General features: G+C 55.6%; 7 protein-coding genes across 7 annotated transcripts; 3 read left to right on the plus strand and 4 right to left on the minus strand.

The window, feature by feature from the left end:
• Positions 1–256: 256 nt before the first annotated feature.
• Positions 257–1,123, plus strand: chmp6 (Charged multivesicular body protein 6; the record flags this gene model as incomplete). Its single annotated transcript, XM_032035614.1, has 3 exons — positions 257–294; positions 419–782; positions 893–1,123. 3 exons carry the CDS (start codon positions 257–259, stop codon positions 1,121–1,123), a joined length of 633 nt encoding a protein of 210 aa, XP_031885401.1.
• Positions 1,124–1,814: 691 nt separating this feature from the next.
• CGGC5_v009299 (uncharacterized protein) lies at positions 1,815–4,588 on the minus strand (the record flags this gene model as incomplete). Its single annotated transcript, XM_032035613.1, has 5 exons — positions 1,815–1,992; positions 2,055–3,823; positions 3,879–4,145; positions 4,198–4,314; positions 4,376–4,588. The coding sequence occupies 5 exons, from the start codon at positions 4,586–4,588 to the stop codon at positions 1,815–1,817; spliced, it is 2,544 nt and encodes an 847-aa protein (XP_031885398.1).
• Positions 4,589–5,675: 1,087 nt separating this feature from the next.
• Positions 5,676–6,889, minus strand: CGGC5_v009300 (putative mitochondrial carrier; the record flags this gene model as incomplete). Its single annotated transcript, XM_032035612.1, has 4 exons — positions 5,676–5,890; positions 5,944–6,096; positions 6,150–6,572; positions 6,682–6,889. The coding sequence occupies 4 exons, from the start codon at positions 6,887–6,889 to the stop codon at positions 5,676–5,678; spliced, it is 999 nt and encodes a 332-aa protein (XP_031885399.1).
• Positions 6,890–9,366: 2,477 nt separating this feature from the next.
• On the minus strand, positions 9,367–9,849 carry CGGC5_v009301 (uncharacterized protein; the record flags this gene model as incomplete). The annotated part of the gene is made up of 2 exons (XM_032035611.1): positions 9,367–9,475; positions 9,533–9,849. The coding sequence occupies 2 exons, from the start codon at positions 9,847–9,849 to the stop codon at positions 9,367–9,369; spliced, it is 426 nt and encodes a 141-aa protein (XP_031885404.1).
• A 262-nt stretch (positions 9,850–10,111) lies between these two features.
• Positions 10,112–11,131, plus strand: CGGC5_v009302 (mitochondrial 54S ribosomal protein uL3m; the record flags this gene model as incomplete). The annotated part of the gene is made up of 1 exon (XM_032035610.1): positions 10,112–11,131. One exon carries the CDS (start codon positions 10,112–10,114, stop codon positions 11,129–11,131), a length of 1,020 nt encoding a protein of 339 aa, XP_031885405.1.
• A 177-nt stretch (positions 11,132–11,308) lies between these two features.
• COA1 (Cytochrome c oxidase assembly factor 1) lies at positions 11,309–12,056 on the minus strand (the record flags this gene model as incomplete). The annotated part of the gene is made up of 2 exons (XM_032035609.1): positions 11,309–11,799; positions 11,891–12,056. The coding sequence occupies 2 exons, from the start codon at positions 12,054–12,056 to the stop codon at positions 11,309–11,311; spliced, it is 657 nt and encodes a 218-aa protein (XP_031885402.1).
• Positions 12,057–12,681: 625 nt separating this feature from the next.
• CGGC5_v009304 (uncharacterized protein) lies at positions 12,682–13,374 on the plus strand (the record flags this gene model as incomplete). The annotated part of the gene is made up of 3 exons (XM_066152154.1): positions 12,682–12,694; positions 12,761–13,210; positions 13,289–13,374. The coding sequence occupies 3 exons, from the start codon at positions 12,682–12,684 to the stop codon at positions 13,372–13,374; spliced, it is 549 nt and encodes a 182-aa protein (XP_066008458.1).
• Positions 13,375–18,339: the final 4,965 nt, after the last annotated feature.

The raw sequence follows: 18,339 nt of genomic DNA on the forward strand, positions 1-18,339 counted from the left end.
CACCCATTCCCCAGCCAGGTCCGCCCGCCGCCCGTCGCAGCGTTGCGCCTCGAAACCGAGCCGGGCAAAGCACGAGACCACCACCACCTACCGCCAAACACACCCCCGATCGCCGCCCGACCACCGACGACGTCCGTTCCTCTGCATACACACACACGACAGCGCTCCCTTTGTTTTCTTTTCGCGCATCCCACGTCTTCTGCCATCGTGCATACAATACAGCAAGAGTTCCCAATCGCCGCAGAAACCTGTCGAGATGGGCGGCAACGCAAGTAAAGTCACCGCCCAGGACAAGTAAGTCTTGCTTCCCCTACCTTCGCGACCCACGTGCGCAGCGTCGCAGATTTCGTGCGCCGCTTCTATGCACTCCTTGAATAGTCTCTGCAAGACCGTAATACTGACGCGCATCCTCCCGCAGGGCAATCCTCGACATGAAGCTCCAACGCGACAAGCTCCACCAGTATCAGCGCCGCATCACCGTCCTGACAGATAAGGAAACCGCCATCGCGAAGCAGATGCTCGCAAAGGGCGACAAGCCACGCGCCCTCCTCGCCCTCCGCCGCAAAAAGTACCAGGAGTCCCTCCTCCAAAAGACGGACGCCCAGCTCGAGCAGCTCGAGAAGCTCACCTCCTCCGTCGAGTTCGCCATGATCCAGAAGGATGTTGTATTTGGCCTGCAGCAGGGTACCAAGGTTCTGAAGGAGATACACTCCGAGATGGGCGGCATTGAGCACGTTGAGAAGCTCATGGGTGAGACGGCCGATGCCATTGCTTACCAAAAGGTTCGTTGCTCCTGTCGCCGCCGCCGCGCCCAGACCTCGGGCTCTTGGACAGCTGCGGTGGTCTGTCTAGCTGAGTACAATGCTGACGAGTCGTCTTTTTTCTCACTCAGGAAGTCAGCGATATGCTTGGCGGTCGCATCTCGAATCAGGACGAGGAAGAGGTCGAAGACGAGCTGGCGGCTCTCGAGGCAAGCGTCGTCGCGGAGGAGGCGGCCCGCAACCCTCCCAAACAACACAAGCTGCCCACGGTCCCCGACACAGAACCCGTTTTGCCCGACGAGCCAGAAGCAGAAGAAGCACAGCAGCCTGTCAGGACGAGACAGGCCATGTTGGCGTCATGACGTAGCCCTCCCATGTGTTTTCGTTCTCTCTTTTTCCCCCCTCCCTCCTTCCCTTTGCAGTGATGAGGCGTCTGTGTTCGGATTAGCATTTGTAGGCCGGTTGCATTTCATGGAGTTTGAGTACGCTCATGTTTATACACCCGTCATCTTGCGCGGCGATGCGGCCCTAGTTTAGGATGGTTGGTGCGACTGCTTTCACGTTGCGTTTTGGATTCACCCATCTACTTGCGTTCTTGCGCCATCACATCGAGAGGCCTACATCATTATGGGCGGCGGCCATTAGATTCAGTTTCAGAGGCACACTGCAAATGCTACCGGTATATGATATCGCGATAAGCCATTCGGGCGTTGATATTTTGATTCTTCCTGATTCATGAATGTCCTCAGCCTCGTTGCTACCTCCGGACAATAGTCGTCCTACTGCTGCTCCTCCAATCACTGCTATTCCACAGCTATCATGTTCCGCAGGGGTATCAAAAACAGGACCCATCTCTCTATACCTCCCACCTCTAATGCAAATGCAAATGCAAATCAGTCACAAAGTCAGGAACCTAACCTTTCCATCCAGGTGTAAAGGCCCCAAGTCCTTCACTATATATATGCTTTCCTCCAACGCCCAACAAATGCTGGAGGCTCTGGTGAGAGCCATAGACATGCTCCCGTTTCTCAGTTGTAGACATCGTGCTTGTGATCAGTCAAGTATGATTACATCGTCGCTTGCACGCGGCCACTGTGACTGCCCAGGAGGAGGTGGCGGGTATCTCTCGAATCTCTGGGGGTCGTCGACCCGTACTGTCGGTCTTGCATGCCGATGGACTGGGATACCGTATGCTCCCTGGGGTTGGTGTGATAGATAACCACCAGTGCGTCTGATTGCATTTCGCAGTTAGTAGGTGATGAGAAATAAAACTCTGCGTAACGCATGACTTACGCTCCATCATACACAGGCGAAGGTATGTGGCGCTGAGCGAGTCTATCGTTCATCGCACCCTCAAAACGTCGTCCGCCGGAAACTGGGTATGCCATATCAGCCGGAGGCATCCTCTCGGCACGCCTCACATAGATAGCCTGTCCAGGTGCTGCATGTGGTTGGTACCGGTCTGAGTCTAAGGTGGATCTTAGATCGCCCAGAGAGTGTCTGCTATTTGCCACTGGGGTGGAACGACGTGGCACAATATCAGGATGCTCTCTGATCCGAAGGAAACCTTCTTCCCTCAGGCCATCCCGAGGCAAATGGGGACGATCCTCTCTAAGGCGGATGAAGCCTTCGTCCATGGGCGCAACACGACGTTCCAGGCCAGGTCCGGCGTCACGCAGGGGGCGGCGGACGGACAGGATCTCCACGTCTGGGCCAAATCTGTCCCTAACGCTTTCTCCAGGACCGAGAACAACAGTCTGGGATCGAGCATGCGGATCCTCAATAATAATGGGATTGGCTCTCGCTCCCAGTACAGCCTCATCTCTCCGCAGTGAAGGTTCGACCTGGCGCGGAGCTTGGTAAGCTGGCAGTCGAGCAACATCCTGTGCGAACTCGATGTAAGATGGGGCCCGAGCCGGAGGGGGGGCTCGCGGCTGTTCACGACCGTCATGGAACGGCCGAGCACCTTCCGGGTAGCCCAGACTCCTCCGGCGAGGGGACAGCCGGTCTGCTTCTCGTAGGGTGGGGCCTCGGGGTGGTGATCTTCTCCGCTGGTAGGGCTGGTCATCTCCAAGATCTGCGTATTCCACCAAGGGGCGTTGATAGCGCATTGGGGGCTTGCTAGCATCAGGGGACTTGGGCTCGATCGAAGGAATCAGATAATCCTGCAGCTGACGGCTTGATGGTCCCTGAGGACCAACGGAGCTGTGGCCAGGCGTCCTCCCAGATTCATTTACCTTGTGCAACGAAGAACCAGAAGCAAAATATTGAGAATCGATCGGCGGCGCAGCAAAGGAACGGTCCATGAGCGGCCTGGCCTCTCGAGAAGGGTTGCTGGCAAAGGAGACGAACGCTGGCCTTTGCGGGTGCGCAGGGCCGAGGTCAATCACTGGCGCCCTGCCATCCATGAACACAACAGGCTGACTTTGGGAATACGTTCCGTGACTAACGGAACCGTTCACCACACCGGTCTCCTGCGGCTGCGCGTTGGACACTGCTTTCTGCCGATTCATGGCTGCGGACCATCTGGCATTTGCGACAGCCTCGTACCTACTGAAGTTACGCTCTTTATGCTTCGCAGCACGTCTGCGATGCTTCTTGTTGACCCGTTTCTTTCCTGGCGTAGCGACTGCCTGGGGAGATCCTGGATGGGACGGCAATGCCGTCGACATGCGGCTCCGGCTGGCACGGTCTTGACGCATGGTTGGCACTGGGACTCTTGCGACATTCATGGACCTGTCGGTGAGCACGGCTGATGAGTCGGAATCAGGCTCCTCGCCAGAATCCTCGTCATCAGAATCATCAGATAGAACGACTACTTCTCGAAGGATTTCGTCGAGTTGGTTACGTCCGTTCTCGTCATCGCCTCGCCACTTGACGAGGATGTCCAGACATAGTTGCTCTGTAGCTCTTCTGGCATTGTGCCATGATGTCTCGCGGAGGAGCTCGTCGTATCTCGTGTGGTTGTGCCGGATGTGGGCGAGGACGGCGAGCTGCACGCGCCGCGAAAGCGACAGCTCCTGTTGCAACCCCACCACCAGTTCACCTTTGAACTGCTTGCCCTGTGCAACCGTGAGCATCGCACGCATTTCGTGCAGTTGGCAAGCATTAACAAACCTTTCTGAACGCATGATCGATGATCTGCTGTCTGTCGGTATGCGGAATGCGAGGGAAAAGCTCGCGCAGTGCAGCATCGGCTTGCCTGTTGATTTCCGTTTGGGAGCGAGGGATCTCCTCGACTTGGTCTGGTCCTGTTGTGGTCGGTTCGTAAAAGGCATCCTGCCCCAGTTCACTCATCGCACGATCCACGATATTTTCGCGGATGTGATGACCGACTCGGTGGATCTGTTGGCTCAGTTCCGACGCGTCCTTCTTCGCGAATGTCTTTCCAACCCGTAAGTACTTGGTCTGATACCTCTCAATCCGACAGCCTTACCACTATGTAGACAAGAGCGCCAATTTCTCTTGATATCTCCTTGCACCGCTCCGTGAGTTCCGGATTGCCCATTGGAATGTACTTCATCCCTGGCGGTGGCTGACGGTTGGCCGTGATCTGTGATTGTGGTTCAGTTTGACGCTCAGCGGCCGACGTGCATGTTCGACTCGGGCAGTACCTCGAAGAGCAGGGGCTTCTTCTTGTCTTTGTTCTCAATGAACTCGAAATAAGACTGGTGCTTTGAGTTCGTGACTGCGGTGACCGGCTTCGCGGCGACGAGTCCCGGCGGCAGGGGCACGCTCCGATCGAGGGTCTTGCTAGGTTTCCCAGCTCGTTTGTGGCGGTCCTTCGCCGTGGCCGGGCCCGGCTGAGACCTCTTCTCTCTCCCCATTTCGACGATGCACTTGTGCTTTTTATCAGCTTACCATGATGCTTGAGGATCAAACCTCAATAACGATCCGGTAGGTAGGGAGAGTAAAAAGAAAGAAAGATGCAACAAGATGGATAGACAGTTAGTGAATGTGACGATCGAGGCTTGCAATGGCTTGAAGACGAAAGTCAAGTCAACAACGTCCACGTTTGGCAGGCACAAGAGCGTCCTGGGTTTGCAAGCCCTCAAAAGTTGACGAAATGACGACAGCAAGTGGCACTTGCTGCGCGAAAGAACAACAGTAAATCACGGAGACGAAGGGTATTCAAATGTCCACTGATGGATACTTGAGCCTGCGACTCGTCAAGCAAGTTCGGCAAGAGCAACTCGCACTTGGGGGAGGTAGGCGCAGGTGCAGTAGATGAGATGCGATGCGACGCGGTGCTTGAATGCTCGAAGTGCATGAGCATACGCCGCCAGGGCTGGGGGCGAGGTCAGTTGTTCCGGAACAAGAGATGGGATGGGATGCAAAGCCGCCCAACGCGATCCTGGTCGGGTTGCAACTTACGTAAGGCAGGGCAGGCTGCGTGACGTCGGGGTAAGCGTTATCTTCACGTGCTGATAGTGGCGGGGCATGGTGCACGGCCCCGCAAAAGAAGCAGGGGCCGGCACTTGGCTGCAGCATACACCGAGCAGGTGAAGAAAGCATGTCACTCTCACCGAAACGCCATGCGCAGTCCGAAGTCCTCACGAATGAACTGGGCAAGGAATCCGAGGCTGTTTCAAACTTGAACCCTAGCTTCTAAGACGTAATGAACTCCTCCTGCGGATCAATGAGGGCATCACGATCACGGCGTGACTGAATGACGAGGTGCATCATGCTGAAAATCGTTATTTGTTTGCGTTGCAAGTCCAATCTACGAACTAAACTATCGTCCGTGAAGTCGTCCCGTATTCCTTACATATTGTTTGTTTGTTTGTTTGTTAACAGACCTTATGCCCGTGGCTCCATCCTGAGCACTGAGCCAAAACGCCGCCGCCCTTTCCTCGATGCAGCCGTCAATGTTTCCGATGCGGTTGTCGCCATGTACTTCATTACATAAGTCCCTTAGTTATCATCGAGTGAATTGACGTGCTTCTTCATGAATTCAAAGGCAGAGAAGAAAATAGCGTTCACAGCGCACGAGCGTCCCATGGATACTCCAAGACCGCGGTACATGTGTTTTTTGAAGAATTCAATCTTCGGTGGCGGCTCAACTTGCTGGCCCTTGGAGTACAAGAGAGAGTTTCGTTGGTAGATGCTCTTTGCCGAGTCAATGGGATCTGGCACAGTTAGCGTTCCGCAATACGTCGTTGACGACAAGACAATTCCATACAGATCATTGCCCAGGACACTATCCCGCAAAGCCCACCCGAGACCACGACTGCTAGTTTGTTAGTGGTGGGGTGGTCGCCGCCAAACGTAGTCCCGAGCTGTTTGCCGCTCTCGTAGACCATGAAGTATATGGCCGTCCCCAAGGTATCTCGCACTAGGATGGGTCAGCTGAGGGATGGATGGGGTTGTACACCTGGGCAGACTTACACAAGTGCAAGTTGAAGCCAGTGTAGAGCCCCAAAGCACCCCGGTGGCGAATGATGTTGGACATAGTCTTGAACGTGCCCTTGTTCTGGTAGCTGGCCGCAACCTGGTGGCCATTCGTAGCCCGACAATTGGCCTCGGCGAGCTTCTTCTGGTCAGACAACAAGACTGATACCTGGGCGCTGAGTTTCGTCAATTCGAAAGGGCAAGCAAGAAGTGTGATGCAGGAGCCGGCAGAGGCACCGGCAGCCCCAAAGCAGGCTATGGAATAGAGGTTTGGATAGGTGCCCTGTTTGTTGACGTGCTGCAGGACGTCAAACCCGCAGGCTTGCTTGATCCAGCCAGAGTACGTGTATTTGGCGCGTTGGTAAATCGAGAAGGAAATGGTTCGCACAAGAGTGACGCTGGCCATCGGGGCCAGAACGCCTGTTTAGGGGGGCAAAAAGGTTAGTGTCATTGAGTACGCGAGTCGAGATGAGGGGTTGTGGTGGTGTGGTGTGGGAGTGCATGCAGAGCAAGTATTGGAGGCGCGTACCCCGAAAGAAGCCTTTCAGCTTCTCAGTGCGATAAGTGTGCCTCACGCAATCGAGAAATCCTTCATATCTGTAGGTTTGCATTCGCGTTTTCACGCTATCGAGGGGGAAGGCGACGACGGTCGAGAACATGCTCGACGTGCTTGCAGCGATTTCGGTCCGGTACCGCTTGACCAGCCTCTGCGGGCGCTCTTCTTGAGCTCGAGGCATGATCGCAGTCGGTTGGAGGACCGGAACATGGTGTCTTGGATGGTATTCGACTTCTGTCGCGGGCATGCTTTCCAACAATGGCAGCTCGGCAGCGCCTTTAGACGGTGATCTCGCGAGAGATCAAGGTCCTCAGCGCGGTTGCGATACGGCACGGTGCCAGCGGCGATGGGTCCATCCAGACCGTATTCGGTGGGCGTTTGTCAACGGTGGAGAGGGTTGGGTGGTTCGAGGGTTTCGGTAAAGGAGAGACGAGTTCGAGATCGAGCACGAGGAAGATGGACCGGTAGTTGGACGCGAGCAGTACGACTTTAAGGATGGTTTGGGGATCGAAGGCTGAACCCCCAGAGAATGACGCTGTCGTGCCCGCTAACCATGGGAGATTTGCGGGTTAAGTTGAGAGGAGGGAAGCAGGTCAAGTAGAGTTGAGGGCTGGCGTCGACTACTTTGTAAAAGCAACTGGCACCTACCTTGGGACTGCGGGGTCGGCAATGGGAGAGGCAAGGTTCATGTACTTGGACCTGCCCAGCACCAGCTCCCTCCCTCCTTGCGTCGCAGCTGCGTCGTTCCTCGTGGTTGTCGAGGTACCGCCACAGCGCTAGATGCGTGTGGAGGTACAAAACTCCACCGAGATGCGCCTGTGAGGTGAGGTTGATGCAGCGCGTCCATCCGGCAGGCCCAGCTGGAGCTCCAAAGCCTGGGCCGTTCGTGGTGAGGTGCGGAAAGCTGCACCTGGGAGGCCCCTTTTGCCCCGCTCAAAGACATCCAAAACAGCGCCTGATTGGCATCTTCAGGTCAAGGTAGGTAGGGTAGAGTGTAGTGGTGAGGACATCTGATGGTCATTGAGCCCAGGTGGTGGTTGCGGGCGGGCTTTCACTGTACCGCAGCAGCGGCATCGACAGCGCAGGGAGAACACTGCGAAGCAAGTATCCGCTACAACGAGGACAGGGGGGGTCATTGGATCTCCAGCGATCCTGCCTCTCTCATTTGCTCGGGCTGTCGATACCTAGCGGCCGCTAACACTAAACAGCCCGGCCGCCCCTCACTGGACCGTCGTACCGTCTGTCGACCCACCGTCACAAGCCACAGAAACCACACTGTCACTCACAATAGGAGGGACTGCAAGACGGTGTGTGAGAGAAGAAGGCTACATTCCAAGTGGACTCCGTAGACTCAACTTGACGCTGTTTCGAGGACTTGCGTCGCTCACCTCTTGAACGCAGGCTCGGTCGACCACCTTACGACAACGAACGGGTCCAACGCAGTGTGTCAGCGGTTTCACGGAGCCATGTCCAATGTTTTGGCCGGCCTCCCGGGTTAACAGCCGACGAGGGTCGTTATTTTTGTATTTGTCCGGACGATCTGGAGAAAGCCAAAACACAAACAGGACCACTTCAGCACCACCTTCCAGCGTCCCCGGCCAAGGGATCCGACACGGCGCGACGGCCGAGACTTCTTGGCTCCGACACGGAGCTGATAGCGTCGCCTCAGCTCCCCAGCTTCTCCAATTCCCAACCCAGTCCCTTGTGCTATTCTGAACGCCCAGTAACACGGTGTACCTTATCTCAGCACCCAAATCTGACTCTCTCTCGCTCTGTCCCCCGACCCTTCCATTGGGGGTAACTCCCACCACGCACAACAGCGTCGCTCCCAGCGAACCGCAGTCCTCGGATTACACAATACGTCCAGACACCACACACGTCTCCCCCTCACCCCACCCGCATTTCCATCGCCGTCATCTTTGGCCTCCTTTGGGCGTCTCAAAGCAGGCTTCCATATTAAGCGGCGAGATCAGATCAGCTCAGGAACAGCAAGAATCAGCACCTAACGGGCGCCAGCAGCGGCTCGGCGACAAATTGCTGAACTACCTTATGCGACCTTGGAGAGTCATGTTCGGTCGTGCCAAATATCCCACCACCACCCCAATCCCAACTGCATCCCTAGCCGCTCATCCCCTCCCTGCCCTACATTACCCTCCATGACGGAGGAGAGCCCTCGATGGCTGCAAAAGGGCTGTCGCCGCCATTTCGCAGAAGCGCTCAACCAACCATGGGTGAGCCGTTGAGTTTGACCCCACGCGCCTGCAGACCGCTCGGGTCTGCAAAGTCGCACCAGCGATCTTCTCGCGAGGGTGTCGGTTCCTCCAATAGGTTACCATCGGATATTGAGGATTGGCTGCATGTTCGCCCGGAGCCGTCGTGTTTCCCTCCCGTCTTGCCGTCTTTCGACCATGACGCCACAACAAGTTACGCGTTTTGTTAGTCTCAGCATCAAAGGCTGGTCTGATGAGCCTGCCTCGACGAGCCGTCCAAGCATCCTGCGTATGCTGTGATACCAGTAAAATTCGTTTTCCAGCGGCAGTCCGACATGTTTGTCAGGCCGAGCTTGACTTGCCTCCAGTGAGTGATGAGTGGCATGTCGGCGTTCTCGCCTATGCGATCATACTTCCGAGTAAAGAAGAGACAGTCCACTGCATGCTATTAAACGGGACCACAGCGCAAGGCCAAACCCATCGATTTGTTCAACATGGCCAGTGTAATATCAAAGTGGTGGTAAAAGGTGGTTGTAAACTCTTCAGTGGCCTGTACCCTAACCACAAAGAATCAGCATCCATATCACACGCACTCGATCGTAATGGATACTCACATGGGCTTATGTTTCCTGTCCTTATCCTTCTGGTAATTGGCCTTCCACGGTTTCTTCTTGTAACGCTCACATGCAACGTTGATAAGATTCTTGAGGATCTTGTGCTCAAGTCCCCTGTCTTGGGCCGCATTTTGTAGAAACCAGTTCGTCCTCTGGCATACCTGATGGTTCAGCTTTCCGTCCTTCTCTCGGAAGGCTGCCCTTAGCTGGTCGCGGACGACGTATCGAGCTGGCGCCGAGAATTGAACGGCTCGGAGGGCGTTGCGATATAGAATCCTATACCAGAGACGGGCCTTGGCATTCTGGACGGACGCCATCTTAAATCCCTTCCAAAGTGCTCCGGTGAGTTCCAAGTGAAAAAGAATTGAAGGCGATGTATTCAGGACGTAAACGTGAAGGAGATGAAGAATCTGGTTGAAGCTCCTGACTGGTCTGGCGTTCTGGCGTGTGCACGGGCCACTTCGAGATTTCCACCTCGCATGCACTCCGATCCGACCTCACCCAAAAAATTCCATCACGACCACCAGAGCGTCATTCGGTGCAAATCCACGCTCTCTGCCACAACACACAGCCATCGCCATGGCGCCCCGACTGCCTCCGAGCTGTCTCCAGCTCCTCCGAACCGGGTCGTCCACGACATCCAATGCCGCGCTCGCCGGACCCCGCCTCCACCTGCTCCCTTTCACCGCGAAGCGAGGTGTAAAGTACGGCTGGTCGACCGCTCCCCCTCGCAGCAAGCCAGCCCGCTTCAACCAGCCGACGGCCGGTCTCCCCGTCCTTACCACCGGTCCCGCTGCCGCCCTCGCCCGCCGCGAGAAGACGACTCCTCTCCGCACCGGCGCCCTCGCGATCAAGAAGGGCATGACCGCCATCTACTACGGCAAGAAGCGCGTCGCCTGCACCGTCCTCCAGCTCGATCAGGTCCAGGTCGTCGCGAACAAGACACGTGAGAAGAACGGTTACTGGGCCGTTCAGATCGGCCTGGGCAGCAAGGAACCCCGCAACGTGGGCAGGCCAATGCTGGGATACTACGAGGCGAAGGGCATCGCGCCCAAGCGCCACCTCGCCGAGTTCAAGGTCCGCGATGAGAAGGGTCTGCTACCCGTTGGCTCACAGCTGTTCCCGGACTGGTTTCAGACGGGCCAGTATGTTGATGTGCGCTCCAACACCCGGGGCATGGGTTTCGCCGGTGGTATGAAGCGCCACGGCTTCGCTGGACAGGAAGCATCGCACGGTAACTCCAAGAACCACCGTACCATCGGTACCACCGGTCCCTCGCAAGGCTCCGGTTCCAGAGTCATGCCGGGCAAGAAGATGCCTGGAAGGATGGGCAACGAGCGGGTGACGGTGCAGAATCTGACGGTGCTGAAGGTGGACAACGAGCTGGGCATCGTGCTCGTCAAGGGCGCTGTTGGAGGGCCCAAGAACTGTCTCGTGCAGATCCAGGATGCGAAGAAGAGGAAGGCGCCGGCATTGCCGTACCGCAAGGAGAAGCTGTTGGAGTTGTTGAAGAGCAAGCCGGAGAACAAGGCGAGACTGCAGCAGGCAAGGGAAAGGCACCTGCAACTCAAGGAGATCAGGAACTCGACATTCTCGTGAAGAGTGTTTTCCCATTTTAGCCGTTGTTGTTATGAGTCCGTGTACTATACATGTTGTACATTTACACCTCCCTACGAGGCGCATGACTGGGCGGCTCTCTTCGCCCGAATATCCCAACGACCACCACCTACTACCGCACTTTTTGACAGCCCATTCCTCGATTCGCTCGCATGACCACTACTTCGCCCCTTGTTTGATGTTCTGCCTAAAGCCTCTCGTCGCCGCCGACGCAGGCTCGTCCAAATCGTCGTCCAAATCCCCACCAACGATGCCCCGGAACGGATCAGCGCCGTCCAGCAGGTCGACCTTGCGGCCGTCGGGCGTCTCCAGGCTCCACTCGGTCGTCTCGAACAAGCCCTTGTGCGAGGTCCGGAAGCTGGCAAACTTCATGACGGCCTCGCCCTTGGTGCCCTTGACGCTGAAGCTGATGTCGATGCGGCCGTGCAGCTGGTTCATCTCGCCCGAGATCCACGGAATCTGGTGCTTGAAGTAGACCTCGTCGCCGAGCAGCTCGCGGGCCCGCGGGTTGGTGCGCAGAGCGTACATTGTCGATGCGATCACGGGCGACGACGACTTCTGGTAGTTAAAGATTGCGACGCTGGAGAGGACGATGGCGGCGGCGAAGATGGGGAGCGAGCGGGACCAGCGGAAGGTGATTTGGTTGATGTCTACACACAATTACATCGCGACCGTCAGCGCTCTGGGCCAGTATTAAACAGGCAGGCAGGTGAAGCTAAGGAAGTAAGAGGGAGAGCTTACCCGGAAGCTCTCTATCAGCCCGCCTCTCCATCAAGGGCCCTGATCCCGGCTTCGGCGCCGCAGTTGCCCATCTCCGTTGTGTCTGGTTCCTGAGTTGTGACTGTGGTCGTGCAGCGGCGTTGCGCAGTGAGGAGACGAGCCGCCTCGTTACTGTTCTTGAAAGCATGTCTGGCAAACTGTATGAGCCCTAGCTATTGCCCAGGAAGTTCCAAATGTCGGAGTCGTGGTGGGACGTTCGTGGTGATTTGCGACGAAAACTCAACAGATTCCCGAATCAGGTCATGGACTTCGCAGCGGTCGGCTTCAGTAGTGGGCGGGCCCAGGCCTAGCTCTAACGCCCCCAATTCCTCCGCGCAGAGGGGGGGAAAAATGAGAGCACCAGCAAGCCCCCCAAAAAAGCCTTGCTGAGCTTCGTCCAATCAATTTACAATGCACATCCATGTGCACGTGGCCATTCGGCGCGCGTCATAAGGCTGAGTTGTCATTGCTCTGCGCTGAAGGTTGCCTATCAAAGCTCCTGCTTGCATTTAGCTGTTTCTTTCCCCTCCTAATTACACCCGCCAGGTGATATATCTCACCACCACGTTTCCCTTCGCGACGACTGACAAAACACCACAAAATATAACGTGGACATCGCGCAAAGCTTCGCGACCGTAACGATACTACTTACAAAACATCACAGCTGCACGAGGCCCATCTAGATGGCAGAATCCAGGGGCGCAGGCGCCCGTCTGCGGCGAACATTCCATTACCCCACGGACGACGATTCAGCAGATTCGCAACCCGAAGCCATGGACGAAGAAGGTAAGCGACCCCAACCTCCAAACCTCGCCGTCAAATCGCACGGATTGCTGACCTCTGCCCGAACAGAGCAGGAGCAGCTCATTCAGCAACTAGCGGACGACAACGCCGCTCGCAACGCCCAGTTCCGCACCTTTCTCCTCGCCCTGCCAGTCCTCACGACGATCCCATTCCTCATCTCGCTATTGCGCCTGACGTCCATGATGGCCTCCCTCCTCTCCATTACCTCCCTCTTGTCGACGGCTTACCTCCTACACACCCAGGCGCCGGGGGAGACGGGCATCCCCTTCATTGACGCCTGGTCTAGGCCCAAGACGCCGCACACAAGCCCCTCCTCCTCGCTCGAGTCCTCCGTCTCCTCGGTCTCCGGGAGCTCCTCTCAGTATCAGCCCGGCCCTTCGACCACCACGCGTCGGCGCAGACGGAGCTCCTTCTCTTTCACCGAGCAGCACAAGTCCCCTCTGGAGCAGTACCTCCCGTACCTCAACTTGGGCCTCTGCGCGATGCTAGTTCTAACGGGTATGGTGACCAAGTCCGGCGAAAGGGATATCTTCGGGCACGTCGGGCTGGGAAACTTACCTGCCATTGTGTACATAGTCATTATCCTCGCAAAGGTGGTCATGGCCAGCGTCGACCCTGAAAAGGAATTAAGTGCGCTCAAGTATGGTTACAAGGGCGCCTGAGTAGATGCTAACAAAACGGGGAATGCGTTTTCACGAATAATGCCAGATTGATGACCTGTAGTCGCTTGAAGCATGTAATGATTGGGAATTGGAGTTCGGCTGGGAACTGCTCATCAGGGCAGAGCGCGCAAGTCTATTTTCTGAATGACGCGTAATTACAAGACTCTTAAAATATCTATGAAGGCATTACACATCGATGGACTCGTTGAAGCGCAAAACACCATGACTTTTCAGCACACCGTCCACCCCCTTAGGCAGCCTCGGGAATGGGTCAGAGAGGGAGTTGGTATTTGAAGGGTCCAGCGACTTGTCCGTCACAAGCGCCAGCCCATGTGACTTGATGGCATCAACCAAAGCAGGGACCATTTCCTGGATGTTATCAGCGGGCAATGTCAAAGCATCCAAGAAAACGAGCATTACATACCAATAATCTTGAGCAGCAAATCAAACCCATGAAGTTGTTGCTCTGCGCAATCCTGACAACCTCCTTGATCGACGCGGACCTGCGTCCATGGCTCTGGATGATGTCTGGTGGCGACATTGAGTCTTCCCGGCCAAGGTCGTTACACAAGAAAACTGGGAAGTTTGGTTGCTTCCAGTTAAGTGCCGTACAGAGGCTCGGGTTGTATGAGCTGAAGACAACAGAACGGACCGACTCGAGGGACTGGGCTCTTTGGGCGCGCGCATGATCAAATACAATCGTAAGCAAGGAGTCAACAAACGTGTTAAGATCCTGCGACGGCCCAAGGCCCTGGGTCCGCTCCTCTTCGGGCGTTGGGTAGAGGACCTGGATATTGACATGCATTCCGTGGGGAAGCAAAGCCAATGCCTCATTAAGAGGAATACCTGCCGTGGCCAGAACACGATGGACATCAGCGATCGCGTCCAGTTGCTTCGACGGCAGCGAGGACAGCTCGTCTCGGCTTGGGCTTTTAGACGTGATGGTGTTGAATTGCTCCATCGTTAACCTCGAGATTGGCAAATCAATCCCGCCGCATGGGATCGTCCACCTAGGCCACAAGACTGGTACACCATCGCTGGTGTGCTGGACAAACAACCGAACAAAGTCTCCAGACAGACTCGAGCCCGTCACAAATGTGCTTGGGCTGCGGTCAAACTGGCTTGTTGCCTTCCAATACGTCTCGAAATCGGTGATCTCCAGCGGCTTTCCATTGAAGGGTTTGATGACCTGCGTATGGAAGCTGATCTGACCGATTGCGCGCAGTCTGGGGTCAAACAGGGGCAGACAGCATTTTCCGGAGCTGCTGAGCAGCGCCTTGAACGTATTCGGGAGTGCCACCGTCTTGGCAATGATCTTCGCTCCATAGGTGGGAAAGACGTCGAAGTCCAGGGTAAAGGACTCGAGGTTATCAATTTGAAAGGAAACAAGCCGGGTATCTTCTTGGAAAGGCAGCATGATGTTCTTGGGAATGAGATCAGAAACCTTGGACGAGATGGTGAGGCGTGCAGCGGGATATTTGCCATCGTGGAAGAACACCAGCGGCTGGTCCCCGTTTTCTTCGAAACTAATTTGAATGACAGTCTTTGTGTCCAGGAAGTTATGTCCGTAGCGGCGCAGCGGTATTATCGGCGGTGGGAGCTCAAGTTCGGGGATGGCGTCGGGATCGAGAGCCATCGGCTCAGGTCCACTGCTCGTCAGCATTGGAACTAAACCTCCGGAATGTGTGACCATCGGGCTCGGTTTTGTCCTCGCGTTGTAGGGAGTCAGTAGCTTCATACACTCCAAATGGCCTTCCCAGGCTGCGTAGTACATTGCCGGCAGGTCTTTTTCGTCGACGATGTTTGGATCGGCTCCAACTTCCAAGAGAGCATGCAGGCACGGCACGTTGCCCTCGCTCGCGGCATGGACCAGCGGTGTCCATCCATATAGCTTGTCAATCTGATCGAGGTTTGCGCCGTAATTCTTCAGCAAAAGCAGGAGCTCTGGCCGTTGCCCGGACCGAGCAACAAGATGTTGGGGATAGAGTCCTTCGGCGTCGGGGAGGATCTGTGCCCCATGCTTGAGCAGCAATTCCACGATTGCCAGCGAACCGTGCTCGCATGCAAGATTAAGTGGTACATGGTCTGCGTCGGACACCGGGTCGATGCGGGCGGACTTCACCAGAAGTCGTTCAACACACTGCAGATGTCCGTGAATTATCGAGTGTACAAGCGGCGTAAAGTTGTCGTGGTCGATCAGATCGATCGTTTGGGCATTCGCTGCAACCCAAGATTAGCAAACTCGCCCACGGGCACAGGCTCAACTTCTTCAACTTACCAGTGGAGAGGGCATCGAGCATGTCCAAGCGGCCATGCATACTGGCGTAATGCAAAGGGACCCTGCCATACACGTCGGTACGGTCGACGGCAACGCCTTTAGTGATGCCATACTCGAGAACAAAATTGTTTCCGTAGATGGCAGCTTGGTGTAGGCAATTCCTCTCGTTGATGTCATCTTCCGACTGAATGTCAACCAAGCCCGTCTCGAGTAGAACCTGCAGGGTTTCCTTCGGTGCTTCGTGGATTGCTGCAAGAAAAGTCCTGGTAATTCTTTCCATCAGAGAGAGCTCGGATCCCGAGGACGAGCCAGCCGCCGCAGACCGCATCCGAACGAGCAGATCTCTCAACGCCTCCAGGTTTCCGGAGATTACGGTATCAAGCAGCAGCGTGTCGGCATCGCCCTCGTCGGTCCCAAGCAGATGTTGACTGCTCACGATGTGGTCATTTCGTGGTTCAAAGGTGACATGGTCTCCCTCGGCCCAAGCTCCAAGCTCTTGCAGACTGGTCGTCGCCTGGTCGGAGAGTTCGCTGATGACCGTGGCATTGAAGAAGGGCTGGACTTCCACCGCCCTGGAGAGGTAGAGTTCCTTGGTTTTGGACTTTGATGTCTTGTCCCACTTTTTGAGGATTTTGGAGAAGGCGGTACCGTTGATCTCAACAAACTGCTGGAGCTTGTTCAGGTCACTGGCGAACTGTTGGAAGCCCTCTTCGAGCGTGGTGAACTTTGCTGATCGTCTGGAAACGCCATTACGCGACTGCAACACCTTTTTCTTGTCGAGAAGAGTCTTCAAGCGGACCTTGAGCTAATAAGGGGTTAAGACAAGTCGAGCGAGACATTGCAGCAGACAAAGGAAAATGTGTGCATACCTCGGCCTCCTTTTGCAAATAGAAGGCATTGACCTTTTCGAGCTCTCGTTCCTGTTCAAGAGTTAGCAGGTATGGTGGGATATTCATTGCACTGACCCATGGTCGAAACTTACCAGTTGGAAGAAGAAGGTGGCCTTGTTGGCCTGAAGAGCCGCCTGGGAGTCTATAGATATTGCGGAGCGCAGAGGATCAATTTGTGCGCTTAACGTGGGCGTAGCCGACAGCTTCTTGATCAGCTAGAATACGGCCCGGTGTCAGTTGCAATGCCGTGTGTTATTTGGTTAATGTCATGGGGGGTTGCTCCATCCCCTAACCCCTGAGGGGGTAGTTTTGGGTACCGAGTGACTAAGTCCTCGGAGGGTGCTCTGCTTTTTTTTTTCTGTGGTCTTCTTCACCACGCGCCGCCCAAAGCGGATGAGCACCGGGGGATGAGATCGCAGAGACAGATTTGGGTTTACTGAAAAGCCTTCACATACCTTCTTGAGAGCCTTGTAGTTGACGAAGCTTGCGGCATACTCTGGGACCTCAAGCTGGCGCTTCTGAATTTGCTTGCCGAACTTCCTGTGTAGATATTAGCGTACGTCTGCGCCAGTGCCTTGAGCACTTATAAGACGGGGCGCAGAAGAACTCGTGGACGAGACTCACATGATGGACGGACGCCCGTGAGATCACGGCGTCCAAAGGCGATGGAATTCGCTTGAACAGCAACAATATGCTATCACTCCAGTACTTGCAAGCCGGAGGTAAGTAGTCTGCAGGCGGATGTATGCAGAATGACAGAAAAGAGCTCTGCCAACTTGCGTCTGTCGCCGCGGCAGGCAAAGTGGGTGGCTGCCACAAGGATGTACTAGGTGACGTCGACGGGCGGCAACAGTGTCTTGGACACGGCTGAAAGAAGGATCAGAGTCGCACGTGGGGGCTCTTGGGTGGCGTGAGTTGCTTGTGGGAAGAGGAGAAGACCGCTCAAGGTGTTGGTTGCCTTGGGTGTTTTCTTGCAGGCTGGAATGATGAGACCCGGGGGAGTGCAGAATGGAGCGACAGTCGAGACCAAGTATAGACTCAACTTGAAGAAGACTAGAAGCTGTTGATTGAGTCAGAAAACAGATCTCTCAAACGAATAAACAGAGCATAAGCATTCTGGGTTGGTGTTCTGGCCCGCAGCGGGCTGGCCGCTTGGCCCATACAGGTACGAAGTAACTGGAGCTCTGGACTTTCGGAACATGCGCGGGAGGAGAAGGACCCCTGAAGAGGTATCCATACAGAGAGAACAACTCAGGCTGCGTAAGACGCCTCAAGCGAGCGAGAATGGAGATGTTGGTGGGGGCTAGGCTGAAGCTATCCCGGGCGTGCCTCGGTGCTCGGTGACTGCCATGTATGATGTTGTGGTGCAAGAGAGGGGGCCTGTCCAACGCATTGAGCATAGCATGGGCATGGCCAGACGTAATGTATGGGAGCAGTTACGACGAGTAGGTAAGAGAAACCAAGACGAGAGGCTGCGTGGGGGCATCGAGAGTGGTGAATGGACGTGCATAGTTGCTGGCAGCGGAGGGCAATATCCCATGTCAGCGCCAGTTTTGCCCGTTGGGCTCCTAATACCCCGGCGACACTGTCGGTCCAGGGCTGTCTTATCCAAGTTTGGATCCCCAGACGGCAGGGCACGATCTGGCCGGTAGCTCGTGATGTATTGATCGTGGCAGGGGGTGTCAGGTAAAGTAGCAACCTGCTGAGCCGGGTCGACAAGGACTAATTGGAACCGGCCAGGAGTGTTGGTTCCTGTTACCACCTCGCTTGCCAGAAGGGGATTACAAGAACGGAGGT

This window comes from Colletotrichum fructicola, assembly GCF_000319635.2.
Source record: "Colletotrichum fructicola Nara gc5 chromosome Unknown KSG_Nara_v1_contig05, whole genome shotgun sequence".
Classification (NCBI taxonomy): domain Eukaryota; kingdom Fungi; phylum Ascomycota; class Sordariomycetes; order Glomerellales; family Glomerellaceae; genus Colletotrichum; species Colletotrichum fructicola.